Source organism: Ursus arctos, unplaced genomic scaffold, assembly GCF_023065955.2.
Source record: "Ursus arctos isolate Adak ecotype North America unplaced genomic scaffold, UrsArc2.0 scaffold_18, whole genome shotgun sequence".
Lineage (NCBI taxonomy): Eukaryota > Metazoa > Chordata > Mammalia > Carnivora > Ursidae > Ursus > Ursus arctos.
Window position 1 is genome coordinate 53,662,976 of NW_026622852.1, and position 27,763 is coordinate 53,690,738.

General features: G+C 54.9%; 3 protein-coding genes across 9 annotated transcripts in view; all 3 read left to right on the forward strand.

Moving 5' to 3' along the window:
• Positions 1 to 209: 209 nt before the first annotated feature.
• Positions 210 to 10,601, forward strand: CERCAM (cerebral endothelial cell adhesion molecule). 3 transcript variants are annotated; one of them, XM_026514085.4, is made up of 14 exons: positions 210 to 473; positions 1,417 to 1,527; positions 1,855 to 1,965; positions 2,137 to 2,254; positions 2,798 to 2,932; positions 3,038 to 3,242; positions 4,642 to 4,761; positions 5,070 to 5,146; positions 5,250 to 5,356; positions 6,461 to 6,593; positions 8,098 to 8,225; positions 8,409 to 8,612; positions 9,017 to 9,269; positions 10,058 to 10,601. In XM_026514085.4, exons 1-13 carry the CDS (start codon positions 277 to 279, stop codon positions 9,267 to 9,269), a joined length of 1,899 nt encoding a protein of 632 aa, XP_026369870.1. In that variant the 5' UTR covers positions 210 to 276; the 3' UTR covers positions 10,058 to 10,601. The 3 variants fall into 3 exon arrangements, with proteins under 3 accessions (XP_026369870.1, XP_026369871.1, XP_044245578.1); XM_026514086.4 differs by lacking the exon at positions 1,417 to 1,527 and having other exon boundaries at positions 211 to 473; XM_044389643.3 differs by lacking the exons at positions 1,417 to 1,527; positions 1,855 to 1,965 and having other exon boundaries at positions 211 to 473.
• A 1,707-nt stretch (positions 10,602 to 12,308) lies between these two features.
• On the forward strand, positions 12,309 to 12,866 carry LOC113266278 (peptidyl-prolyl cis-trans isomerase A-like). Its single transcript, XM_044389522.1, has 2 exons — positions 12,309 to 12,347; positions 12,378 to 12,866. Exons 1-2 carry the CDS (start codon positions 12,309 to 12,311, stop codon positions 12,864 to 12,866), a joined length of 528 nt encoding a protein of 175 aa, XP_044245457.1.
• Positions 12,867 to 23,951: 11,085 nt separating this feature from the next.
• Positions 23,952 to 27,763, forward strand: part of ODF2 (outer dense fiber of sperm tails 2) — a 30,840-nt gene continuing 27,028 nt past the window's right edge. For 3 of the 5 annotated variants that reach the window (XM_026514087.4, XM_026514089.4, XM_057313789.1), the window contains exons 1-2: positions 23,952 to 24,130; positions 26,920 to 27,010. In XM_026514087.4, the coding sequence (XP_026369872.1) occupies positions 23,967 to 24,130; positions 26,920 to 27,010 (255 nt within the window). In that variant the 5' untranslated portion in view covers positions 23,952 to 23,966. Of the gene's footprint in view, positions 24,131 to 25,257; positions 25,493 to 26,919; positions 27,011 to 27,763 lie in introns of those variants that run through there. The other 2 variants (XM_044389645.3, XM_026514091.4) reach the window with 2 other exon arrangements.

The following is a 27,763-nucleotide window of genomic DNA, read 5'->3' on the forward strand; positions in this document are numbered from 1 at the left end:
GGCGCCCGGCCGGGATGGGGCTGCCCCCGGCTCGCGTGTGGGGCGGGTGTCCAGGCCCTGGCCTTCCGCCGCCCCCGGCCGAGGAGAGGACACTTGAGAATCAGCGTGTAGTGGGAGGGAGGGGGAGCCCAGTCTTGGGGGGTACGCTTCCTCCCCCCCTTGTCCGGCCGCCTCGGCCCCGCCCTCGCCCCAAGCCCCGCCCCGGCCGCACCGCCCAGTCCCCTCCGCCGGGCCCGAGCCCCGGGGGCAGCCACCGCCACCGCCCGAGCGCCCGCCATGCCCGCCGCCCCCGCTGCCCCGCTGCTCCAGCTGCTGCTCCTGCTGGGGCCGTGGCTCCAGGCTGCGGGCGTCGTGGAGCCGCCGCTGCCCGCCGTGGTCCTTACCATCCTGGCCCGCAATGCCGAGCACTCACTGCCCCACTACCTGGGCGCGCTGGAGCGGCTGGACTACCCCCGGGCCAGGCTGGCCCTCTGGTGAGAGAGAGCGGACATTGCCCCCCTCTGGGCATGTACCCCCGGCCCCACAGATAGCCTCCAGTCCCGATGGCCCCCGTCTGCTCCGTCCAGACACCACCCACAGGCCCCTTCCCCGGGCAGACAGGCCCTGCAGGCCCTGAGCCCCTGGACGGGGACCCCTTATCCCCTTGGCCCTGCAGACTCACCTCAGGGACCTTCGGTTGACCCCGGAACACTCACCCCGGCCCCTATTCCTCTGGGGACCTCTTCCTTTCATTTGGGTCCTCCTGCCCTAGCCTCAGAGCCCAAACTCAAGCCCCCGTGGGCCCTGTGGTTGGCTTGACCTGGAGTGGAGCGGGCAGGAACAGCTGGCGCGCCCGGCGTGCCCTGCGTCCCCGCGTGGCAGAGATCCGCAGGCCTGGGGGTTCCTGGGGAGCAGGTGAGGGTGCTGTCTGTCTCCATGCTGCTCTGCAGGGGTCTCCGACCTGCTTCTCGCTGGAGAAGCAAGGGCAGAGCCCCTTCCCTAGAGTCTCTCCCCCAGGCGTCCCCACAGCTTGCCCTGGAATCAGAGGCCCTGGGTCTGTGGAAGCCAGAACAGGGAGGAGTCCCAAGCTGAGGCTGGGGATCAACTTGAGAGGATTGACAAACTACCCCCCGCAGCACACCACAGTTGCGCTGGGGGTGGAGCCGTGGCCTGGGGAGGCTGCCCACAATTACCACAGTTCGGGAGTTAGTGAGTTCCCACCCCTGCAAGACTTGACACGTAGTTAGTCTTCAGTTCTGGGGAATTGGCTTAAAGGGGCAGTAGCACCTAAAACTTGGGATCTTGCTAAGCCCTCTGCGCCCCCCTCGGTCTTGGGAAGCCCTTCTGCACCCCAGAGGTTATGCTCCGTGGCTGTGGAGCTCAGGCCTATCCGCACTTCACAGAGATGTGCCAAGTCGGGTTTGGTCCTTATTACAGTTTTCAGACAGAGGGAAGCAGCAGCTCTTCTGTCCAGTCCGGACTCACAGAGGGGGAGGGACGGACCTGTGAGCTCCTGGCCAAGAAGGAAGGTATCGGGGCATGTGGCAGGTGTGTTCCTCAAAGTTGGGGTACTTTGTCTTTCAAATGCATTCGTGTTCTGGTGTCTCAGCCCATGAGCCCGGCAGGACAGCTGCTGGTTCCAGAGGGAGAACGTGAAGCCCAGAGATGGACGGGCCTCGCCTGAGGTCACACAGTGGGTCGCAGACCTGTGCCTGGGACCCGGTGCTTGCCTTATACTCTGTAGCACACCTCCCGCCCCTGCAGCACCCAAGCCTCCAGCCCCACTGGTCTTGGCGCTCTAGGGGTCAAGGCTGCCTCGGGATTTGGCCCTTCTGTGCCTGAGCCCCCTCACCCTTCTTCCTCCCGTGTCCCCAGGTGTGCCACGGACCACAACACGGACAACACCACGCAGATGCTGCAGGAGTGGCTGGCTGCTGTGGGTGACGACTACGCAGCTGTGGTCTGGAGGCCCGAGGGGGAGCCCAGGTGGTGACTGGGGGGAAAGGTTCTTGGGAACAGGGGCAACAGCTGCAACCCAGAGAAGAAAAGGAACAGCCGCAAGCCACCGCCTCCAGGCCAGGGCTCTGTCCGCTGCCCTGCCACGAGGGGGACCACGTGCACCTGCCCCCAGGGAACTTCTGTCTCTTTACCCTCTAGGTCCTACCCAGACGAAGAGGGTCCCAAGCACTGGACCAAAGAAAGGCACCAGTTTCTCATGGAGTTGAAACAGGAAGCCCTGACCTTTGCCAGGGACTGGGGGGCTGACTACATCCTGGTAAGAAAGCCTGGCTAGGGTGGCAGTATCTGTCCCTGACAGAAATCTGGGTGCGACCTAACCACTTGTAGCCTGGACCCTTCAACTAGCAACCTGGGTCAGAACCCAGACCGGATATTGAGCTTGGATTCCTGTGCTTGAGCTCAGATTAGCTACGAAGCCTGGATCCCTGAGACAGATTGCAGGGTGTATACTGAGCCTAGGTTCCTAGGCTAGAGCCCGGAGTATAAACTGGGCTTGGTTCCCCAGACTAGAACTCAGCGTAGGTCTTTGGCTCTACTCCCTAAGTCAGATCTAGAATAAAGCTGTTAGATCAGTAACTCAGGTCGACTCTCTGGACCCAATCCTGGAGTCAGTGCTCCAGACTAGATCCGTGGTCCAGAAATAGGCCTACTGGTTTATAGGTTAGAACTCTCTAATGGGGCGCTGTTGGATCCCAGGAGATAGGCAGGGTCTCTGGCAATCTAGAGGGATCCCACTCAGTGACTCCTTGGGGGTACAGCCCAGACAAGGCTAGGGTCTGTGACATCCCCCTCTCCAAAGTTTGCCGATACAGACAACATTCTGACCAACAACCAGACGCTGAGGCTTCTGATAGAGCAGGGGCTGCCCGTGGTGGCCCCAATGCTGGACTCCCAGACCTACTACTCCAATTTCTGGTGTGGGATCACACCCCAGGTAAGGCTGGGGACGGGGGCCTTGGGGTCTGTGGGCCGTGGCAGGGGGGCAGTGTTCTGGGGATGGAGGGACCCCGTCATAGTTCAGAGTAACCCCTTTCCCCAGGGCTACTACCGCCGCACGGCTGACTACTTCCCCACCAAGAACCGCCAGCGCCGGGGCTGCTTCCGGGTGCCCATGGTCCATTCCACCTTCCTGGTATCCTTGCGGGCTGAGGGGGCAGCCCAGCTCGCCTTCTACCCCCCTCATCCGAACTACACCTGGCCCTTCGACGATATCATCGTCTTCGCCTACGCCTGCCAGGCTGCTGGTGAGGACCAGCTCTCCATGAGCATCCCTGGAGGCTTCTAGGTCTTTGCACATGCTGTTCCCTCTGCTTTATACACCCTTCCCCAGTCTCGCATCCATCCTGTTAAACTCCTGTTTGTCTGGGTCGTAGCCTTTCTTGAGCCCACTGCCCTGGGAGGCTCGATGTCCTTCTGGCTCCCATCATGGCACTTCCATGTATTCCTTCATTAGGCAAATATTTATGGAGCACCCACATGTGCCTCGCCCTGGGGAGACAGCGGTGAGCAAACCCAGGCGGTCTCTGCCCTCCTGGAACTTCCAGTCCAGTCAGTCCAAGGATCACACAAATCAATGTCCAATCGCAGCCATGACAGGAAGGAATGCTTCTTGATCCTACGTGCTCAGGGAGCTTAGACCAGAGTAGATCTGGTCAGGGAAGGCTTCCTGGAGGGTGTCAATTTTGAGGCTGAGATCTGACGTATGGGAAGGCATGAACAAGAGCAAGAAAGAGCATTTCGGGCAATAGGACCAGCAGGTGCAAAGGCCCTGCGGTAGAAGGCAACGTAAGAAGGCAGGGGACAGGAGCACAGTAAGTGAGGGGAGGCATGGCAGAGGCTGAGGCCGGAAAGGTAGGCAGGGGCCAGCCTATGTGGACCTGAACACTGGGCAGCCATCAGGGAATCCTGCAATTGGCTTCACACACTGAGAAGAACACTCGGGTGTTGGCATATTTTTAAGATGCAAATTACCTAGAAGTGTTTGGGCTAGGCCTGGTTGAATCCAGTCCTGAGAAGAGTCAGAGGTGAGAGTGAGATAGAAACACCGAGTGTTGGGAAAGGGTCTTGAGAGGACTGCACTGGCGAATTCAGGGAGAAGGAGAAGTGACGATGTAATCCCATGCTGCGGCCCCTGAGCAAGCAGGGTGCCCACAGCGGCCAGAGCGGGGGGCGTGTTGTCCTTGGCTTTTTCGAGCAAGAGGTGTTGGTGAAGTCTGTGCAGGTGTGCAAGGCAAAAAATTGTATCAGGTGCAAAAGGCGAGCGAAGGGGTCTGGGCACGAGGTGATGGTGCTGGAACCAGGCGGGGTGGCGGGGACAGGACGTGGGGAGCTTTAGCGCGTGGAGCAATGGCCTGGCCCGAAGGCTATGGTCAGGTGGGAGTTTGCTTGCTCCTGCCTCCCCATGATCCCTCAGGGGCAGGGCTGTCCCGCTCGCCACCGTCCCCCAGCACCCAGCTGGTGCTCTAGATGTGACTGTTGAATGCAGAAGCCATCTCAGCAGAAAGGTCCCTCAGACATTGTTTGAGTCAAGCCCTTTCTCCCTCCAACCCCACAGCTGGGACACTGAGTCCCAGAGAGGACGCCTGCCTTGGGTTCCGAGAGCCCTGCCCCACGCTGCAGCCTTCATTCAGCCTCTCTCCGCAGGGGTTACGGTCCATGTGTGCAACGAGCACCGTTATGGGTACATGAACGTGCCCGTGAAATCCCACCAGGGGCTGGAGGACGAGAGGGTCAACTTCGTCCACCTGATCTTGGAAGCGCTAGGTGAGGGCTGGGAGCCGGGGGCCTGCCACCCCTGTGCCCCTTTTCTTGGGCCCGGACCTGACTGGGCAGTGGGCTTGGGGTCCCCGCCTCACCTCTAACTTATTCCCTGACTCTGGGCAAGTCCTTTTCCCCGCCGAGCCTCGGTGTCGCCGTCTCTACGATGGAGACAGGTGGATCCTGTGATCTTCGAGGGCCCTTCCTCCTGGGTGTTCTGCCAAGGGGGCAAGAGTGAGGTGGGGGGCGGGACTCCAGGGTCACTTTGACAAGAGCCAGTAGGGATTCATAATAGGGGGGTACTTTCTCTGCAGTGGACGGGCCCCCTATGTGGGCCTCCGCGCATGTGTCCCGGCCCCCAAAGAGACCCAGCAAGATGGGGTTTGATGAGGTAAGTTCTGTCAGCCTGCAGAATTGGGGTCGGGCAGTGCGTGGGCTCTCCCCTCCCGCTCCACCCCCCCCCCCCCCGCACCCACCTTCCCTGCCTCCTCTAGGTGTTTGTCATCAGCCTGGCCCGCCGGCCCGACCGCCGGGAGCGCATGCTAAGCTCGCTCTGGGAGATGGAGATTTCTGGGCGGCTGGTGGATGCTGTGGACGGCCGGTGAGGCTCCCCGGGGGTGGGGCCCTGGGCAGCTAGGGGAGCAGTGTGGTCCCCTGGAGCGCCCTGCGATTGGGAAGAGCAAACAAGTGAGTGGGCTGAGTTTGCTGGTCTAGGAGGTGCTCAAACAGGGCCTGAGTGAGTCTGTCTTAGAGAGTCCCAGGGCGCACGGACACAGAGCAGGGTGGCCCCCTCGGCCTACTGGAGGAAGGAGGGCGCGGTGGTTAAGGCCCAGAGTCTGGAGCCTCTAGGCTTGCCTTCCAGCTTTGCCGCTTACCGGCTGGGTGACCTCTGACAAGTCACCGCCTCCTCTCAGCCCGGCCGTGTGAATGGCAGATAATTGTGCCTTCCTTCTAGGACTTTTTTTTTTTTTTTTTAAGATTTTATTTATTTGACAGAGATACAGACAGCCAGCGAGAGAGGGAACACAAGCAGGGGGAGTGGGAGAGGAAGAAGCAGGCTCATAGCAGAAGAGCCTGATGTGGGACTCGATCCCAGATCGCCGGGATCACACCCTGAGCCGAAGGCAGACGCTTAACCGCTGTGCCACCCAGGCGCCCCTCCTTCTAGAACTTCTAAGGGCTCGGCGAGGACTTAGCCAGGGCCTGACACATAGGGAGTATTCCCAAGGTTGGGTGTCTTTATTATTACCAGGCTTACCCCTCTCTGTCTTGGACTTAGGGCCCTGATGGGTGGGGGTGGGGGTGGGGGCCAGTCCTGTAGCCCTGGGGAACCAGAGGTCACACGGCTGCACTTGCCCACAGCTGTTGGCCCCTTGTGCCCCCAGCCCTTTCAACGGCAGGATGTCCATCCTCTCCTCTGCCCGAGAAGCAGATGCCACGTCCCCCACGTTCATCATGGGGAGCATGCCCCTCGGGCTGCTGCCCATCTCCCCGTGCTTCTCTTCCCTCCCTCGAGGGTCACCCCGGCTTTAGGTGGCTCTGGTTCCCCGGGTTGTCGCCAACGCCTTCAGGCCACATGAAGCAGTAACAAGGCTGACACCTTTAAATTAAACTCCAGCGTGACTGCCCCCAACAGGCATAGGCCAGGCGCCCCGGAAGGGTCCCTGGCAGGCACCCCTCACCCCATGATCCCCGTCTCCCTCAGGACACTAAACAGCAGTATCATGAGGAGCCTCGGCGTGGACCTGCTCCCTGGCTACCAGGACCCCTACTCGGGCCGCACACTGACCAAGGGCGAGGTGGGCTGCTTCCTCAGCCACTACTCCATCTGGGAGGAGGTGAGGACCCCGCCCTCTTGGCCCCTGCCCCCACAGAGAGAGCGGGGGGCCACCCCATTCACTGCTCTGTGCTCAGCACCCAGGGGAACCAATGGGTGGATGGACATACTAACGAAGACCTGGTCAGCAGCTTTAAATCTGTGCGGTCAGCCCTGTACCATATCCATTCTGTAGTCTCTACAGAGCACGGCCCGTGTGCTAGGAGGTCTGCTGCTCTAAGAATGCAGAGAGGAACAAGGCAAAGCCCCTCTGGCCCTTCTGGGGCTCGGGGACCAGAGCAGGACCCGGAAACCAGGGAGGAACCAAGCTTGCCATGGAGGGGATTTGGACAGACTGTCCTGGAGCGTGGATTGGCCTGCGTTCCTGGCCTGGTGTGGGGTCGGGATGGACCTCACCACCGAGGGGCAGCGAGAAGAGCCTTCTGGGCAGAGGAAAACAGTGGGACAAAGGCCCTGAGGCAGACAGCAACTGTGTGTTGGGGGGGGGAGAAGAAGGGCCCGGGGCTTGGTTCGGAAGCCTCATCTTAGGCTGGCAGGAGGGTGGTGGTGAGCACTGGTGAGAGGTCACTGCCTGGCTACTGTAGGAGGGACCAGAGGATTGGCCCTCCAAGGGGCAAGGGCCCCTCCAGGAAGCAGCACCGATCTACTCCTTGTTTTTATTTTCCACTATAGCCAAAATACAAGCAGGGGAGCCTTTATATACATATATATATATACTTTTTAAAGATTTTATTTATTTATCTGATAGAGAGCAGGGAGCACAAGCAGGGGGAGCAGCGGGCAGAGGGAGAGGGAGAAGCAGACTCCCCGCTGAGCAGGGAGCCCCATGCAGGGCTCGATCCCAGGACCCTGGGATCATGACCTGAGCCAAAGGCAGATGCTTCACCGACTGAGCCACCCAGGCGCCCTGTCTTCTACTGTCCCTGAACAGATCGAAGGATGACTTCCGTTGCACCATTTACTGAGCTGATTTCATGTTCTTTTCACATTTCCGGAAGTTACACACATAACTTTTTCTCAGGGACCGTGGGGGGATCATCTCCCCCCCCACCCTCAGCCAGCCCAGCTTCCTTTAGGACAGCTCAGGAGGCCAGGTGAGGAGCTGGGCCCGGAGTCCAGCAGGTGCGGGTTCCACCGAGGGCTGTGTCCTTGGACAAGTGGTTGCATGTCCCCGCATCTCTGTGTCCTTACTGCAGTACGGGGACATCGTGTGTCCTGCCTCCCGAGAGCCTCAGTGAATGCAGTGATGGTTATGATTGCCATCATGAGTCTACTTGGAGAACCAGACCGGGGGTCTGGAGGACCTTGAGTGCCGGAGCCAGACGTTGGGACTTCAGTCCCCAGGCGGTGGGAGCCCCAGCAGGCTTTGGAGCAGCTGAGGGATGTGGCCAGGGCTGAGCCTTTGGCATATAACGGAGGCCAGGGAGAGTCTGTCGGTGTCAGGCAGGTGGAAGGGGACAGCCTGAATGTAAAGAGCCTCCCCCCGCTCCACCCCATTATCGCAGGTGGTTGCCAGGGGCCTGGCCCAGGTCCTGGTGTTCGAGGACGACGTGCGCTTTGAGAGCAACTTCAGGGGGCGACTGGAGCGGCTGATGGAGGAGGTGGAGGCAGAAAAGCTGCCATGGGACCTAATGTAGGCCGCCTGCACCTCCAGATGGGGGGGGCTTGGGAGGGGAGAGGGGCGGCCTCTGGGGCTCTGCCTCCTTCTGTTGGGAGCCTGGCCAGTCCTCCGCCTGAGCCTGGCCTGTGGGATGTGACGGGGGAAGGGGTCCTCGGACACCCCAGGACCCACAGCGACTCCTGGTTCCCCTCGCAGCTACCTGGGTCGGAAGCAGGTGAACCCCGAGGAGGAGGCAGCCGTGGAGGGGCTGCCCCATCTGGTGGTGGCCGGGTACTCCTACTGGACCCTGGCCTATGTCTTGAGCCTGGCAGGTGCTCGAAAGCTGCTGGCCTCCCAGCCCCTGCGCCGAATGCTGCCTGTGGATGAGTTCCTGCCCATCATGTTTGACCAGCACCCCAAGTGAGTCTCCGATGGGGGCCGGGCAGGGTCAGCTCATCCGGGGAGCCCGCCTCGGTGACTATTAAATCCCCATGCTGGGTACCCAGGGAGACCGAGGCTGAGTCACTTCTTCAGGGTCGCCAGGGAGTGGCCCAGCCTGGTCCTGGAGTCAGACCAACTGCGGTGTAAATTCTGGGCTGCCCGTGTGGTTCTTAGTCAAGCCACTTCCCTGTTCTGAGCCTCAGTTTCCCCATCTGGAAAATGGGGAGAATAGGACCCCTGCTCCTTGAGTTTGTTGTGCAGTCTCGAGGGGGAGGGCAGTGAGGTGAGGTGCTTCGGACAGGTGAGGTGTCCGGCCCCAGGCAGGCTGGTGGTGGGACTGGCAGGCCCACCTCGCCCTCCTGAGCCTGCCTCCTGCCTTGCAGCGAGCAGTACAAGGCACACTTCTGGCCGCGGGACCTGCGCGCCTTCTCCGCCCGGCCCTTGCTCGCTGCCCCCACCCACTATGCGGGGGATGCCGAGTGGCTCAGCGACACGGAGACATCCTCGCCCTGGGACGATGACAGCGGCCGCATCATCAGCTGGAGTGGCTCTCACAAGACCCTGCGTGGCCCCCGCCTGGACCTGGCTGGCAGCAGTGGGCACAGCCTCCACCCCCACCCCCGGGATGAGCTCTAGGTGAGGGCGGAGCTGGGAAGAGGACCTCAGCCCCGTGTGCCTCGGTTTGCTCGCCCCTTCTAGGCTGGGTCTGGCTCTCTGTTTTCCCCTTCTCAGCCTGCCTTCTCTCCTCCCTCTCTCTGGCTCTGCTCTGTCTGTGGCTCCCTGCATTTCTGCGTCTACCTCAAGCTCTCTCTCTCTGCTCTGTCTGTGGCTCCCTGCATTTCTGCGTCTACCTCAAGCTCTCTCTCTCTCTCTCTGCCTGTCTCTGTCTCTCGGATCTTCTCTGTGTCTTTTTCTTTTATTTTTAAGATTTTATTTATTTATTTGACAGAGAGAGGGAGAGAGAGAAGAGAACAAGCAGGGTGAAAGGCAAGCAGAGGGAGAGGGAGAAGCAGGCTCCCGGCGGGCATGGAGTCCGATGTGGGGCTCGATCCCAGGACCCTGGGGCCATGACCTGGGCCGAAGGCAAACACTTAACCAGCTGGGCCACCTAGGCGCCCTCTGTCTCTTTTTCTTTTTCTTTTTTTTTTTTAAAGATTTTATTTATTTGTTTGACAGAGACAGACAGCCAGCGAGAGAGAGAACACAAGCAGGGGGAGTGGGAGAGGACGAAGCAGGCTCATAGCGGAGGAGCCTGTTGTGGGGCTCGATCCCATAACGCAGGGATCACGCCCTGAGCCGAAGGCAGACGCTTAACGACTGCGCCACCCAGGCACCCCCCATCTGTCTCTTTTTCTGTCTCTGCCTCTGGATATCCAACTCTGGTTCTTTCTGTTTCTCTCTTCATGCCTCTTCTGTCCCCCCAGGTCCAGGCGGGGACTCCAGAGGAGCGCCCAGGAGCGGGCTGCAGCTGGCCACGGAGCAGAAATGGAAATGGCTGCAGGAGACGCCACCAGGAGCCACAGACCCCATAGAGACCGGACCGTCACCTTAGGCATGGCCCCTCTGCCCTCTGGCCCCGTCTTGCATCAGGAGAAACCACTCTGAGATGGGTCCCCTTCCCTGAAGGTCATGTAGAGAAAAGGCAGGGCTCACAGGCCCTCTCACCCTTCCCGGCCTGACTCAGGGCCTGGGGTGGAGGGAAGGAGAGGGGCTCCCCTGCCTTCGGTTTCAAGCTGTACGGACACCAGGAGCCCTGCCCTCTCCACGGACCCAACTGCTGGGGCCCCTGTGCTACCTTCTACCTCCACCTCAGCCCCCTCCCCACTTGACAGCTGGGTCTCAGCTGCCTGGGCCCATCCTCTCCCCTGGCCGCTGGGAAGTGCAGGGAGGTGGGAGGAGGGCCCTGGCAGACCTGGTGCCTGGCACATAGCAGGCCCTCAATAAAAGCCAGCCGGTACTTGCACTTTATATCTTTAACTCCTGGACAAGCCCCTTTGTGCATCACGAGGTCTGGGAAGGAAGGGTTCCCGATCTGTGGATGAGCTGTTGGAGACACAGAGGGGAGGGCAGCCTGGGGGAGGAGTCGGGCCTGGCATCACCATCTCCTCACCAGGTGATCTTGAGCAGATGCCATCCCTCCCTGGCTCTCAGTCTGCTTGGTGGTGAAGGGGACGAGGAAGAGAAGCATGTCAGGGGCTGGGTGGGTGTAGAAGGGCCTGGCCCGGAGCCCGGCCCACAGTGGATGCTCCCCCACTGGAGCCGTCCTGGGCATCACCAGCCTCACCTCGCTGGGCAGGGTGGGCCCGGACCCAGGGCTGCTGAGCCTCCTCCCCTTTGAATCTTCCCTTGTGCAGGTGCAACCCTGCCCTGGAGAGGGATTCGCGAGGCGGACCAAGGCTCCCCTCTGGCCCTAACCCATGTGGCCACCAGAGGGCGAAAGAAAGCAGAACATGGACCTTGTGGGCCAGGGCGCCCTCTGCTGGTGTGGGGCCCGCAAGGGGAAAGGGAGCCTGGGGCATTCGGAATCTCCCCCGTGTGCTGCGGGGCTACCTACAGCAGCTCCATGTTCTTCTGCTCTCTTGTTTGGAAACTGCTGGCCTTCCTCCCCCTCCGTCCCCCCCTCCATCCCCCCCTCCATAGGGTCAGGTATCTGGGCCCAGCAACGGTCTCCAATGCCTGCACTCGGGCAGCTGGAGGGGCTAGGGAGGTGGCTCCTCACTGGCGGTGGCTGCCTTGGCCTCCACCAGCCCAAGACTGGCACTGGCATGTCTAGGTTTCCTTCTTCACAGGAGCCCCCTCCCATGGCAGCCCCTTGACTTGGTTGTACAAGCACCAGGGTCCTGGCAGTCAGACGGGCACCCCCTGAGGTTAGACTATCCCTTGGTTCTGTCCTGGGGGTGAGGTCCAGTTGACCTGGCTTTGGTCCTGGACCTGGCATGGCTGTGAAAAGGACTTTGCGTCAAAGCTATTGGACAGGTGCTTTGTTAGTTCCAAGAGTGAAAGCCATTGATTCCAGATGGCTATGACCGTGAGCAAGTCCCTTCTCTCCAGGCTTCCGGTGTCCCCTTCACTCATTAAAACAACCATTTATTGAGCCCCTCCTATGGGCCAGGTTTAGGCATTGTGGACACAGCAGTGAATAAAAGTGCCCCCCAAATCCCTGACATTCTAGGAGGGAGACAGACAGAAATAAATAAGTAAATATTAGAGTGGTAGGTGCTATAGAGCAAAATGAGGAAGGAGACATCAAATACGGTCTGAGAAGTTAACATCTGAACAGACTCGGAGGTGAGGGGGCAAGCTGTGGGGATATCTGAAGGAAGCCCATTCCAGACCAGCAGAACAGCATATGCAAAGGTCCTGAGGCAGGAGCAGGACTGGCAGGTTGAAAAGACAGCAAGGAGGCCAGTGTGGCTGGAGCAGAGTGAGCAAGGCCTGGAGGGCTTGGGGATGATGGAGCCAAGGTCAGGGCAGAGCACGGAGGGCCTTGGAGGACATTCTGGCTTTTACTCTGGAACAGGGAGCCCCGAGGGTTTGAGGCCAAGAAATGACATGGTCTGACTTATTTTAACATGATCACCCCAGCTACAGCACTGAGAATAAACTGTAGGTTGGCCCAGGGGAGAAACAAGGAGAGAAGTTAGAAACCTACTGTAAGAATCCAGGTGAGACGCGATGGTGCCTCAGACCAGGGTGTTTGCTGGCAGCGGGGCGGTGAGAAGGTAGAGCCGACAGAATTTCTAGAGCAGGATAGGAGGCTTTGCAGATGCTGACACCACCACCCAGAGCCTCCCTGCGCTGCTTAGCCATGGTCAACCCCACCGTAGTCTTGAGCTGCTGGGCTGCACCTCCTTCCAGCTGTTTGTAGACAAAGTTCCCAAGACAGCAGCAAACTCACATGCTCTGAGGCCTGGGGAGGAAGGGTTTGGCTCCTGCTTTCCCAGAAGGATTCGGGGATTTCTGTGCCAGGGCAGTGACGTCACACACCATGAAGATACGAGGGGCAAGTCCATACAGAGGGAGAAGTTTGATGATGAAAATTTCATCCTGAAGCACACGGGTCCTGGCATCTGGTCCATGGCCAATGCTGGGCCCCACACAAATGGTGCCCAGTTTGTCATCTGCGCTGCCAAGCCCGAGGGGCTGGAGGGTGAGCCTGTGGTCTTTGGTAAGGTGAAAGAGGACACGGAAACCATGGAGCGCTTCGGATCCGGGAATGGCAAGACCAGCTAGGTCACCAGTGCTGTCTGCAGACGGCGCTGATAAATGGGCTTGTGCTTTACCTTGGGAGGGCACCCCCCTCCCCACCTGCCCGCGACGTCCTACGGTCTTTGTGCTCTCATAGTAGGTCTTTGTGTTCCACGTGGTCCTTATCCGCCTCCCAGTCCAGCTGGACACAAGAGTGAAGTGTGAAATAAAAACCAAATGACAAACAAGGGAAAAAAAAAGAGAGAGAGAGGAATGGAGGGTGATATTCAAAGTTTGGGGCCTGAAATTCTGGAGGAATGGAACGGCCATCAGTTGAAATGGAGAAGACTATGGGTGAGGCTGGCTGGGGGGAGGGGGCGGGCAGGATCCGGGGGCGGCCGTCAGGTAGTAGTTGATGTAGGAGCCTGGGGTTCAGGGCTCAGGTCTGGACCCAAGATAGAAGCTTGGAATCCTGTCCTGACCCAGAAACCCCGGCCCTAAACCACACACTGCAAACCACCCCACCCTGTCCCATTTCCTGGCGAGCTTGTTAAAAGGCACATGACTGCCCCCCTTGTGTTCCCGCCAGCCAGGTCCTGATTCAGTAGGTTGTGGGTGAGGTCTGACTCTCTGAACTTCCTGCCCCAGGTGACTCTGAGCAGCGACAGCGCCCAGAACTCCCGCTAAATCGACACACAGTGAAATGGACTTGGATGCTTTTTGCCGAACGTAAACAGTCCTGTTACCACCACCGCAATGACGATGTGGGATATATTCTGCCAATTCCCCGACGCCAGCCTGCAGTCAGCACCGTTCTCCCACCCTAGCCCCTGGAAACCACAGATCTGGTTTCTGTCCCTATGGTTGTGCTGTTTCCAAACTACCCCAGGGACACACTCATGTAGTATGTGGCCTCTTGTGTCTGCTTTTAATGGGTATAACGTTTTATTTGGAAGTTTTGTACAAAACTGAACTTTAACACCTTCCCTAATATGTTACACTACGGTTTCTTTTTTCTTTTCTTTTCTTTTCTTTTCAAGATGTTATTTATTTATTTGACAGAGAGAGAGATTGAGAGTGAGAGCGCAAGCAGGAGGAGCAGCAGAGGGAGAGGAGAAGCAGGCTCCCGCCAAGCAGGGAGTCCGATGCGGGGCTCGATCCCAGGACCCCAGGACCATGATCTGAGTCGAAGTCAGACGCTAAACCACTGGAGCCACCCAGGCGTCCCGGTCTCAAACTTTAGAGGTCATCTGAATCACCTGGAGAACGTGTTCAAACACAGGTTACTAAGCCCCATCCCTGGAGTTTCCGATTCCGTAGGTCCAGGGTGGGGTCCCAGATTTACACGTCTACCAAGTTCCCTGGTGGTGCTGATTGACGCCGGTGGTGCGGGGACCACACTTTGAGAACCACTGGTTTGGGCAGCCGCCAAACCAGGATCTCAGTGTATGCAGAGTCCATCTGGTCTCAGGGGCCCAGGGCCAGCGAGGGGCTGGCTGGTCAAAGGGTCAAGGGGGAGCCTAAGCCTTGATAAGGCCTGGGAGAATTTTCTCTCCACCAGCACCACCCACGGCGTGAAAGAAAAAGCCGGCCCGCTCTGGAGCACAGAGTCCCTTTTCCCCCGGGGCAGTATTGTGACAGTTGCATCACGGCCCTGGAGGACGTGCTCTGGGATGGAAATCACTGGTAATCAGACCCTTGGGCAAATGGAGAGGCTGGAGCCTGAGCCAGGGGCTGGGGCATGGTACTGAGGGGCCTCCCTCTGCTGTTCGTGGCTCCCAGGGTTGGGGCCCAGCGCCGGAGCTCCTCGCTAGCTTTTCCTTTACCTGTGGTTCTTTCTTTTCTTTTCTTTCTTTCTTTTTTTTTTTTAAAGATTTTATTTATTTATTTGACAGAGATAGAGACAGCCAGCGAGAGAGGGAACACAAGCAGGGGGAGTGGGAGAGGAAGAAGCAGGCTCATAGCAGAGGAGCCTGATGTGGGGCTCGATCCCATAATGCCGGGATCACGCCCTGAGCCGAAGGCAGATGCTTAACCGCTGTGCCACCCAGGTGCCCCTACCTGTGGTTCTTTCTAATTCACATTCATTGTAGAAATTTGGAAAGACAAAACGAGCAAAATAAAATCGTCAGTGTTAACATTCTGAGATAGTGTCTTCTGGTTTAAAAAAAAAATTTTTTTTTTAAGTAGGCTCTACACCCAATGTGGGACTTGAACTCACGACCTTGAGATCAAGAGTCACATGTTCTACTGACCAACCAGCCAGGTGCCCCTAAAAAAATTTTAATCTCTTATTTCTTTTTTTAAAATGATTTTATTATTTTATTTATAAGTAATCTCTATACCTATCATGGGGGTTGAACTCACAGCCCCGAGATCAAGAGTCGCAGGCTCTACCAACTGAGCCAGCCAGGCGCCCCTCAATCTCTTATTTTTTAAGCTGAGTAGTGGCTCCATTAGTGTTTATTATTTTTTATTCTTACATCTTTATTTTATTTATTTATTTATTTATTTTTTAAAAGATTTTATTTATTTATGTGACAGAGAGACAGCCAGCGAGAGAGGGAACACAGCAGGGGGAGTGGGAGAGGAAGAAGCAGGCTCCCAGCGGAGGAGCCTGATGTGGGACTCGATCCCATAACGCCAGGATCACGCCCTGAGCCGAAGGCAGACGCTTTAACGACTGCGCTACCCAGGCGCCCTATTCTTACATCTTTAAACTGAACATGAGCACTATGTTACGGGTTGAATTGTGTCCCCCAAAAGTTCTGACGTTGAAGTCCTAACCCCTAGTACTTCGGAATGTGACCTATTTAGAAACAGGCAGTTAGTTAAGATGAGGTCGTATTGGAGTAGACTGGGCCCCTAATCCAGTATAACTGGTATCCTTATAAATGGGGAAAGTTGGCCCCAGACGTGCACACAGAGAGAATGTCCTGCGTGGACTGGAGTTCTGCCACTGAAGAACCTACCAGAAGCCAGGAACCTACCAGAAACCTACCCTAGCGCCTTTGGAGGGAGCACGGCCCTGCTGACAACTTGCTCTCAGATGTCTCACCTCTGCAACTGTCAGACCGTACATTTCTGTTGTTTAGGGCACTCAGTTTGTCGTATTTTGTTATAGTAGCCCTAGCAAACTGATACACATCACATGCCCTCTTTTGAAAATATAGTTCACAATTAGAATTTTTTTCAAAAGTACCACGGAGAATATACAAGAGGGACATAAGAAGCACCTTCTACCAGAAACTTGCATTCTTTACCCTATGAATTTCTTTTTTAAAAAAATTATTTGAATTTTAATTCTTTTAAAAGATTTTTATTTATTTGAGAGAGAACGAGAGAGGGAGCGCGGGCATGGGGGAGGGGCAGGGGCAGGCAGGCAGAGGGAGAGGGAGAAGCAGACTCCCCGCTGAGCAGGGAGCCCGACGTGGGGCTCGATCCAAGGACCCTGAGATCATGACCCGAGCAGAAGGCAGACAGTTAACCCACTGAGCCACCCAGGCACCCTTTCTCTATGAATTTCTTTTTTTTTTTTTTTAAAGATTTTATTTATTTATTCGACAGAGATAGAGACAGCCAGCGAGAGAGGGAACACAAGCAGGGGGAGTGGGAGAGGAAGAAGCAGGCTCGTAGCAGAGGCGCCTGATGTGGGGCTCGATCCCACAACACTGGGATCACGCCCTGAGCCGAAGGCAAACACCGAACCGCTGTGCCACCCAGGTGCCCCCTCTCTATGAATTTCTATCTACATTTCTCCCCAGCCACCCAAACATCTGCATAAGCCTTACACTGAGCTTTCAGTTTACAACCTCAACATGGTTTTTCTGCGCTATCTCACTAGTCTCTTCAGCGAGTTTGTAATCTGTTGATTTTTTTCTGACTACAAACATATTCCCTTGTAAAAAATACTTAAACATTACAGGGACGCCCGGCTGGCTCAGTCAGTAGAGCATGCAATTCTTTTTTTTTTTTCCAAGATTTTATTTATTTATTTGACAGAGAGAGCGCACAAGCGGGCAGAATGGCAGGCAGAGGGAGAGGGAGAAGCAGACTCCCCACTGAGCAAGGAGCCTGACGTGGGGCTCGATCCCAGGACCCTGAGATCATGACCAGAGCCAAAGGCAGACGGTTAACCCACTGAGCCACCCAGGCGCCCCAGAGCATACAATTCTTGAACTCAGGGTTGTAAATGCAAGCCCCACGTTGGGTGTAGAGATTATTTAACAAACAAAAACAAGCAACTTGGGGCGCCTGGGTGGCGCAGTCGTTAAGCGTCTGCCTTCGGCTCAGGGCGTGATCCCGGCGTTATGGGATCGAGTCCCACATCGGGCTCCTCCTCTATGAGCCTGCTTCTTCCTCTCCCACTCCCCCTGCTTGTGTTCCCTCTCTCGCTGGCTGTCTCTCTGTCACATAAATAAATAAAAAATCTTAAAAAAAAAAAAAAACAAGCAACTTAACCATTACAGAAATTCACAACGTACCAGTGAAGAGCTCTCTCCTAATTCCATCTTCCAGCAATAACAGTTCAGTGTATATTCCTCCAGATTCTTTTGACCTGCTGGCGGTAACGTGCTCACGCGGTTTTCGTGCAGAGATGGCATCATAGCCCTGCTCAGTGTAGCACCTCACCTTTTATTTATCTCAGTCACACGTCTGGGGATCTTTCCATGCCTGCATAATCCATCTTAGCATATTTAATGGCTGTGTAGTATTTTCTGAATATATGTGACATAATTTATCAAGCAGCTAGGATTGATTTTTCATCCTTCTACAATATTAGTCATTTTAAGTAGCGCTTAGGGCAGACAGACCGGTGTGTTGAGATCTGGTTCTATGAGATCCTCCCTGCTTCACCCTGACTATCCTCTATTGTTTATTTTTCTTTTCTTTTTTCTTTTTCTTGCCTTTAAGTTTATTTATGTGTTTATTATTGTTAAAATCGAAATACAGCTGACACACAATGTTACATTAGTTTCAGGTGTACAACATAGTGATTTGACAAGTTTATACACCATTCTGTGCTCGCCACAACTGTAGTGACCACCTATCACCATGCAAAGCTATTAAAATATCATTGATTATATTCCCTATGCTGCGCCTTTTATTCCTATGACTTCCTCATTCCGTGACTGGAAGCCTGTATCTCCCTTCCCCTTCACTCATTTTGACAGCCCCCCCCAAGAACCTTCAGTTTGTTCTCTGTGTTTATGGGTCTGTTTCTGCTTTTTGTTGATTTATTCATTTGTTCTGGTTTTTAGATTCCACACATAAGTGAGATCACATGGTACCTGTCTTTCTCTGTCTGACTTATTTCATTTAGCACAAGATCCTCGAGGTCCATCCATGTGGTTGCAAATGGTAAATATCTTGTTTTTTTAAAAAGATTTTATTCATTTATTTGTCAGAGAGAGAGAGAGAGTACAAGCAGGGGGAGCAGCAGGCAGAGGGAGAGGCAGGCTCCCCACTGAGCAGGGAGCCCCATGCAGGAATCAATCCCAGGACCTTGGGATCATGACCTGAGCCAAAGGCAGAAGCTTAACCCAGTGAGCCACCCAGGTCTCTGCAATTTCTCATTTTTTTATGGCTGAGCAATATTCCATTTTGTATACACACACACACACACACCACATCTTTATTCATTCATCTATCAGTGGACGTTTTGGCTGCTTCCATATCTTAGTTATTATCAATAACACTGCAGTAAGCATACAGGTGCCTTTAGCTTTTTGAATTAGTGTTTTCATTTTCTTTCTTTTTAAAAGATTTAATATTTATTTAGTTAGTTACTTGGTTAGAGAGGGAGAGAGAGAGCAGGGGGAGGGGCAGAGGGAGAGAGAGAATCTTAAGCAGCCTTCATGTAGCACGGAGCCTGACTCGGGGCTCAATCCCAAGACCCGGAGATCCCGGCCTGAGCTGAAGTCAAGAGTCAGATGCTTAACTGACTGAGCCACCCAGGTGCCCCTTAAACACTTTTATTTTTAAGTAATCTCTACCCCCAACATGGGCCTTGAAGTCACGACCCAGATATCAAGAGCCACATGCTCCACCCACTGAGCCAGCCAAGCGCCCCTATTTTTAATTTTTTGAGGAACCTCTCTCTACACTGTTTTCTATAGAAGCTGCACTAAGTTACATTCCCACCAACGGTGCATGAAGGTTCCTTTTTCCCACATCCTTGCCAACACTTGTTAATTCTTGTCTTTTTGATACTACGTTCTTTTTTTAAGATTTTATTTATTTATTCGACAGAGATAGAGACAGCCAGCGAGAGAGGGAACACAAGCAGGGGGAGTGGGAGAGGAAGAAGCAGGCTCATAGCGGAGGAGCCTGATGTGGGGCTCGATCCCAGAACGCCGGGATCACGCCCTGAGCCGAAGGCAGACGCTTAACCGCTGTGCCACCCAGGCGCCCCTTGATACTACGTTCTGACAGGTGTGAGGTGACATCTCATGGAGGTTTTGAGATTTTATTTATTTATTTATTTATTTAGAGAGCTTGAGCTGGGGTGGGGGGAGGTAGGAGGGGCAGAGGAAGAGAGAGAATCCCAAGCAGACTCCACACGGAGAGCAGAGCCTGACACGGGGCTCTATCCCATGACCCTGAGATCAGGACCTGAGCCAAAACCAAGAGTCTGATGTTCAATCAGTGGAGCCGCCCACGCGCCCGTCATTGACATTTTGATTTGCATGTCCCTGATGATGAGTGACGCTGAGCATCTTTTCATGTGTCTGTGGGCCACCTGGATGTCTTCTTTGGGAAAATGTCTATTCAGGTCCTCTGCCCATCTTTTAATTGGATTTTTTGTGTTTTTTTGGTGTTAAGTTGTTGGAGTTCTTTATATATTTTGGATACTAAATCCTCATTGGATATATCCTTTGAAAATATCTCCTCCCATTCAGAGTTTGTCTTTTCATTCTGTTGATGATTTCTTTCATTGTGTGAAAGCTTTTTTATTTTGGGGTAGTCCCAAGAGTTTATTTATTTTTATTTATTTTTTTTTTTAAAGATTTTATTTATTTATTCGACAGAGATACAGACAGCCAGCGAGAGAGGGAACACAAGCAGGGGGGGTGGGAGAGGAAGAAGCAGGCTCATAGCGGAAGAGCCTGATGTGGGGCTCGATCCCACAACGCCGGGATCACGCCCTGAGCCGAAGGCAGACGCTTAACCGCTGTGCCACCCAGGCGCCCCCCAAGAGTTTATTTTTGCTTGTGGAGACATACTGAAAAAATGCTGCTAAGACCGATGTCAAAGAAATTACTGCCTGTTTTCTTCTAATTACTCTCTATTTGTAACTGCGCTGGGCCACTCATCCTTGCACCAGCTTCCAGAGAGAACTAATGTGCACAGGGTGTGCACTGTGCAAACGCATGTTGCCTGTCTTTAATTGGCTTTTGCTCCAAACCCATAAGGCTTCCTGGTCCATGTGGAGCCCTCTTTTTGACTGGGCTACAGGCAAGCCTGAGGGACACCTCTCCCTCCTTTCCCTGAGTCTCTCACCCCCATGGGAGGGTAAGAAGGGGTCAGTCCAAAGACAATCACATTGAGGAAAAGAAAGGCTGAAAGGAAATTTCTCTTTAAGGTCCAAATCTTTGCCTACCTTCCCCTCCTCCTCCTCCTCCTCCTCCTCCTCCTCCTCCTCCTTCTTCTTCTTTTAAGATTTTTATTTATTTATTTGACAGAGAGGCAGCGAGAGAGGGAACACAAGCAGGGGGAGTGGGAGAGGGAGAAGCAGGCTTCCCGCTGAGCAGGGAGCCCGATGCGGGGCTCGATCCCAGAACACTGGGATCCTGACCTGAGCCGAAGGCAGACGCTTAACGACTGAGCCACCCAGCCGCCCCTCTTTGCCTGCCTTCTTGATGATTATGTTAAAATTCATTCCTAGGGGTGCCTGGCTGTCTCAGTTGGTAGAGCACGTGACTCTTGATCTTGGGGTTGTGAGTCCCAGCCCCATGTTGGGTGTAGAGATTGCTTTAAAAAACCTCCAAAAATCAAATAAATAGAAATAAAACCTTAAACACCAACATCCTCTTACACCCAGCTGTTTAGGAATATTACATATATAGTTTTTTTTTTAATTTTTAAAAGATTTCATTTATTTATTTAAGAGAGAGAGTGAGCACAAGTGGATGGGAGGAGCAGAGGGAGAGGGAGAAGCAGACTCCCCGTTGAGCAGGGACCCTTGGATCATGACCTGAGCTGAAGGCAGATGCCTAACTGACTGAGCCACCCAGGTGCCCCAGTTTTGTGTTGTTGTTGTTGTTGTTAACATATAATGTATTATTTGTTTCAGGGGTACAGGTGTGTGATTCATCGGTCTTACACAACACACAGCGCTCACCACAACACATACCCTCCCCAGTGTCCATCACCCAGCCTCCCCATCCTCTCTCCCCCATCCTGTCCAGCAACCCTCAGTTTGTTTCCTGAGATTAAGAGTCTCTTATGGTTTGTCTCCTTCTCTGGTTTCTTCTTGTTTCATTTTTTCCTCTCTTCCCCTATAATCCTCTGTCTTGTTTCTTAAATTCCACATATTAGTGAGGTCATATAATTGCCTTTCTCCGATTGACTTATTTTGCTTAGCATAATACCCTCTAGTTCCATCCACGTTGTTGCAAATGGCAAGATTTCATTTTTTGATGGCTGTGTAATATTCCATTGTGTATATACACCACATCTTCTGTATCCATTCATCTGTCAATGGACATCTGGGCTCTTTTCATAGTTTGGCTATTGTGGACATTGCTGCTTTAAACATTGGGGTGCAGGTGCCCCTTTGGATCACTACATTTGTATCTTTGGGGTAAATACCCAGTAGTGCGATTGTTGAGTCATTATATATAGTTTTTTTTAAGATTTTATTTTTAAGCAATCTATATACCAACATGGGGCTCAAACTCACAACCCCGAGATCAAGAGTTGCATGCTCTACTGACTGAACCAGCCAGACACCCGTTTAAGGTTTTTATAATGTCCAGTTGTTCTAAAGATTACATCAATTTCAATTTTTTAATTTTTATTTTTTAAAGATTTATTTATTTGAGACAGAGAAAGAGAGTGCACTGCAGGGAAGTACAGGAGGAGAGCAGAGGGAAAGGGAAAGAAGCAGACTCCCTGCTCAGCATGGACCCCATCCCTGGGCTCTATCCCACAATCCTGAGATCGTGACTTGAGCCAAAACCAAGAGTTGGACACTTAACTGACTGAGCCACCCAGGCACACCAAAAGATTACATCAATTTTTAATCCTGCCAGCAACGTATGAGACTGCTTGTTTCCCGATGTCCTTGTCAGTGCTGGATGTTGTTCTTTTAAAAAAAAGTGGCCAATCCTGGCCAGCTCAGAGTGGTTTGCATTCAGAAGACATGTTCCAGCCGTCCAAAGTAATGTCAGAGTAACTCAAGTTCTTTTCTTGCATTTCTCAAACGCTACAAAAGGGATAGATACCCAGATCACAGCTATCCTTTTAAATATTCCCTTTTCTTCTCCATCCCACATCTTCCACACACCACAGGTGTCCATGTGATGGTCTTCAGTATCCCTTCCACCACCCAACCCTTTCCTATTTTCTGAGGAACTTTTCCTCCTCCTTCCTGTCACCCAGTGCCCTGTGTGTGTGTGTGTGTGTGTGTGTGTGTGTGTGTACCTCTCAATTCTGTCCATTTTCACATTCTCCAACACAAAAGCCCCCCAAAGCAGTGCAGTGGCAGGCAAGGACCCTCTTCAGATGGTGAAGAGGGGCCAAAATCACATAGGCAAAATCCTTCAGTAGGTAGGAAAGCTTCAACCATGTTATCTGGTCATGTCAGAGAGGTTGGCTGTGGGCTCCTGGGAGACGAGGTAGGGTATGTAGGTCTAGTGCTTCTTAAACTGGGTTTAGCACATAGCAGAGACTTAATAAATATTGGTTTGGTGAATGTGGGGGCATTGAGAAATGATCAACAATTCTGTGCTGGGGGTAGCAAGAGACATTTTACAGAGATAATTGACCTAGGCCTGGCAGCAAGAACTTTACCTTGAGCAGCAAGAAGGACATCTCTTCCTTTGTAGGGGAAATTAAAGGATGGGGGAAGTTAAAAATGAGGGCGAGTAGGGAGAAGGTAGAGGGACTTCCATTTGATGGTTTTATTTTTCTCTATGAAAAAGGAGAGTTGGAGTATGGGATGGTAGGAGTCACTCGGGGACAGGGAAGATGTCTAGGGACAAATGGAACAGTTCTGGGTGGTGGTGAGGGCTCAGGTGAAGGTGGAGGCAATGACGTGTGGGCTTCATCCTTGCAGAACCTCAGGGAGAAGATGAACGGACGTGGCGGGCTCCTGAACACTGGGGAATGAATATGGTGGCCACTAGCCGATGAAAGCGAAGCCAGAAAAGCAGGTACTATGTGGAGAGGGGGGAAGCTGGAATTTCAGATTTCATGTGGACCGGTTGTGTGGCCCCGGGGGTCCACGGCTGAGGTGCACGGGGAAGTCATGGACATGACGATGTCGAGGAACTGAGGCCAGGTTGGCCTGAGGATGTTAAAGTCTCCCAGAATCCAGGGCGGCGCGGTGAGCCACGTGACAGCCCCCCTTGATTGGTCGACAGCGAGGCATAGTTGAGAAGATGGCGGCTCAGCGAGAACCTCATCGAAGTAGGTCTGTACACACAGCAGCACCCAGTGTGCAGGAGGGCGGTGAGGGGCAAGGGGAACGCGACCCCTTCCTCCTGTCTGGACAAGGACGGAGTTGGCGCTGTAGGAGGGGGAGAGAGTCTGGGTGGTGTGCAACAGCGGAGTATTGACAGGGTTGGATTTCCAGAAGCAGCGCGTAGCTCCGGCCACAAACGTGTTGTGTGTCCTCCGTCTGAACCCGGTTTCCTAACACGTATCAAAGGTTCCGGGGTAGAGTTTTAGCGCTCCTTCGAGTTAGGGGACTAGAGGAGGACCAAGACAGGATAAAAATGGCGGAGGGTCAGCCGGGCCTTGAACGGCGTGGCAAGCCGAGGCAAGGCCCGCTGGTGGCGTCGCGCGTCTCCACGGCGACGGGACTCGTGGCCCGGGACGTGGGCGGAGCTTCGGGTGGGGCGGGGCATCTCTGTGACGCCAGGGGCTGGGCCTAAATGGCGAAACCCGAGAGGCTCCCGGGGGGGTTTGAACTGGCCAATGGGCGAGCTGCCGACCGGGTGTCGGAAAAGGAGGCGGAAGCGGGGAGGAGCCGCCGCGGGAGCCGGACTGCATCCGCCGCGGCGTCTCCATGGCACGGCCCTGGCCTCCGACTTCAACGACTTCATAAGGAGACGTTTCTGGGCGCAGCCGTGTCGCTCCTGGTGAGAGACCGCCGGCAGGCGGGACCCCGGGCGCTCCGGCGTGCTCCGCGGCCACCGCCGGGCCGCGTCCCATGGGCAGCATGGCCCCCGCCGGGGTCGCCGACCCCCGTCGCCCCCCGCCCCCCTCCCCGCAGCCGCACCCCCTCCAGCCCCCTGGCGCGCTCGTCCGGCTCCCGTCAGAATGTGGCCCCCGCCCCGCCCCCTCGGCGCGGGCCTTCTTCTCCTCCCGCTAACGGGCGGGCCGGCCGCCTCCCTCCTGACCTGGCCTCTGGCAGGACTCTGCTCCTTCCTACGCCGCCCTCCGGCAGGGCCTCACCCTTCTCTCTATGGGCAGAAACTGGTCCCCTCCTGCCCGCTGGTGGGTGGTCGTCCCTCCTCCCCGCCGACGGAGACAGGCCAGGCCCCGCGACCCCTGTCCGCCGGTGGGCGTCGCCCCGGCCGCCTCTCCCTCCCTGCGGGCCGCGACTCGGCAGTTATTTGTCCGCGCCTCGTAGACAGCGCTGTCCCCCGGCGGCCGCCTCCCGGCCCCCCGACCCCGCGGGAGGCGGGAGTGGGATTACCCGTCCAGGGGGCCTCACCGGGGGTTCCGTCCCGCTCCCTGCACCACCCGGCGTCTGACCCGCTCTAATGCGGATACTAAATCCCAGTGGCCGCTGGCTGCTGCGCCCTGGAGGATTTTCCCTCCGCCGTCGGGAGTACCCACTTGAGGCCACTCGCACCTTTCCCCTGCAGCCGCGGCCCCTCCCGCCTTCAAATACTATTGGTCCTCTCTGGGTTTCTATTCTCCCGGGAACGCCCCTTCTCCTAGGAGACAGTTGCCCTGGCCCCGCCCCGAATATCCCTCCTGCTCCCTGCGCGGGTTTCGGCCCTTTGGGGCCCACTTGGGGGCCTACCGGTGCCTGCCCGCCCTTCACGCACGCCAGCCGGCGCCTCAGGTTTTCCCTCTGGTGGCCCACCCACCTTCTTTCCCGGGTGGGGCCTGGGCGTGGTGGTCCTTGCCCCTGAAGTTCCTCCCCCCGTCCCTCCCTGGGGAGGGGAGCTCCCTCCGCGCCCCCCAGCACCTACCGGCCGCCCTCCCGCTGCCCCGCAGGTCGCTCAGCCTCTCCTATCTCCCCCCACTTTGGCAGGACAGTTGCTGTGCGACTTGGACAGTAGAGGAGCGCCTCCCAAGTTTACATCCAACTGCCACCCCTAAAGCTTCCACCCTCCTCCCCTCAGAGAGGACGTTTGATGCCGGGCCCCTGAGATTCTCATTGACAAGTCCCTCTGGGTCCCCCTGAGCAGAGCCTGCTGACCCAATTGCCCACCTTTGCGGCTTTGATGCCTAGCCATGTCTGCCTCATCCTCAGGCGGCTCCCCCAGGTACTGCCAACGTGGGGGGCGCCTCCGCAGAAGGGCAGGGAAAGGTGGTCAGGGGCCCCCAGGCCAGGCTCATCGGAGGCTTCTCTTTTCAGCTTCCCTGTTCTGTGTATTGAAAGTCTGGACCAAAACATTGAAAAGTCATTTTTAAAGGGAAGGAGGGAAAAAAAGTCTTGCTCACAATCCCAGTTCTGCTTCCCTCTTGCCCTCCCTCTCTCCCCAGGTGCCCCAGTTTCTGACAGCAAACAGGGCCACCGTTGTCTCCATGGAGTACTAGCTCAGGTCCTTTTTGAAAGGAAGCTACGTGTAAATAAATAACAACGATGTAGGCCGTTAACAAGGTGTCGATGCAGTCGGGTGATTGCCGGCAAGCCTGCAGGGGGGGACAGATTTCCCAAATCTGTTGGATTTTAAGTGAGATGGGGGAAAAAAATCTGTCTACTCAGATTTGGTATTCCTCACCTAAAGGATGAATAGGGCGCAATAAATATTTTTTCTTTTTCATCAAGGTGTGATACACATACAGCAGGATGCACGCTAAAGTGCTCGGGCATTTTCGTGTTGCGTTTTTAGGTTTATTCGCCTCAAAATATTTGCGGGGAGGGCAGAAGTCCTATTGGGAGGCTGTCAGGAGGTAGTGGGATGGATCAAATGAGTTTTCCCAGTCCCTTTCTGTGGTGGAATTCTTGGACGCTCTGTTGCCAAATGCTGGAGATGAAACTTCTGCTGTATTTGCAGATCTGGTGATGGGGCTGTTCATGTATGAATGTGACAAATTGCACATAGTGTATGTGTGTGTGTGTGTGTGTGTGTATGCGTGTGTTTGTGTGTGTGTGTGTGTGTATATATATATATATATGTATATATATAACCTATCTAAAACAAAAATAACCCTGCTTCGCAGGATTTTAAAGGGTAGTAAGTAGAATATTTGGGGACATGGTAACTTTCCATCAGCTTCCTGGAATATGTGACTGTGAATTTAATGAATTTGAGTCACAGGAACTTTGTTCCTGGGCCTGCTGCTCTATCTTTTAATGACTGTCATTCCTGGAGCATTTCTCCAGGGCCGCCTCTGCTCCGGGCACAGTCCTGGGTACTTTCACCATTGGCCACACTAGTACCTTGCCTGGTGCTCCCCTGCTGCCTGCTTTTTGTCACCTGACAGGATGACAGCTGGGCTTTTCAGCAAAAGGTCACAATACGTGTGATGTGACAGCGAGGTTAAAAGGCCGGTCCAGCGAATGCCCATCACCCCGTTTCCATCCCCCTGCCGGGCACACCATGTGTGTTCGGTGGCCATGTAAAGGGAGCCAAGTGATTCCAGACTGGTTCTCCTAGCCGTGAACTCCTGTGTCATTTCGGGAGATCTAAGAGATAAAAGAGCCCTAGTTTTCTGCTTACAATCTGGTTCTTGTGCCTGGATGCAGGTTTCCATCGTGTGGGAAGAACGGAGTAACAAGTCTCACGCAGAAAAAGGTCTTGAGGACACCTTGTGGCGCCCCCAGTGTGACTGTGACGGTAGGTGACGTGCCCACGGAGCAGCCCTCCACTCTGCAGCCCCACCAGAAACGCTTCGGCACGCCTTTTCCGGGAGCACCTTTCCCCGCTGCTACCACTGTGGCCCAGTGCTCTGCTAGAGGCTTTCCTGCATATCCTGCTGATTGGGGGTTTGTTTTTTGTTTTATTTTTTTCTGCCTGTGGTAAAGCTGCTGGGTGTGAGGAGGTTGTCTTAACCTAATCCTTCCAAATTCCAGAAGTCCTGAGAAACACGTTTTGCAAAAGAAGAAAAGAGAATGGGGAGGGGATGGTTGCGGGTGGTGGGCAAGGGGTGTATGGCTGGGGGTTCCGCCCTGCTCGAATTCTCTTCCGAATCAGTACAACCTTCTCATCTCAGCATTTCCTTTAGCTTTCCGCTTTCCTCCTCCCTCACCTGCCTGCTGCCTGGTTTATCGTGGACTCTAACCATGTGCTGTATCCTGTGCTACTGTGCGTGCCCAGATCAGATCATGGGGCAGAAGGATTCCCCTGCTTTCCAGCGGGCTTGGAAGGAGATTCGGCTCTGAGGACCCTGGGGCCTGGGTTCCAGCTCTTTTGTGGAACCCGCAGGTCTCGCAGACCCCTCTCTTGAGCGGACCTAGATCTTCCAGGTGGTCCTCAGCCGGGATCTCTGCGGGAGGGTGCTGAACGGCACTGCTGCCTTGGTCCCTGCCTGCATGCCAGTAGTTGGTAGCTGTCCTGCTCGCTTGGTGGCTAGGCTTTCAGTGGCCCCCG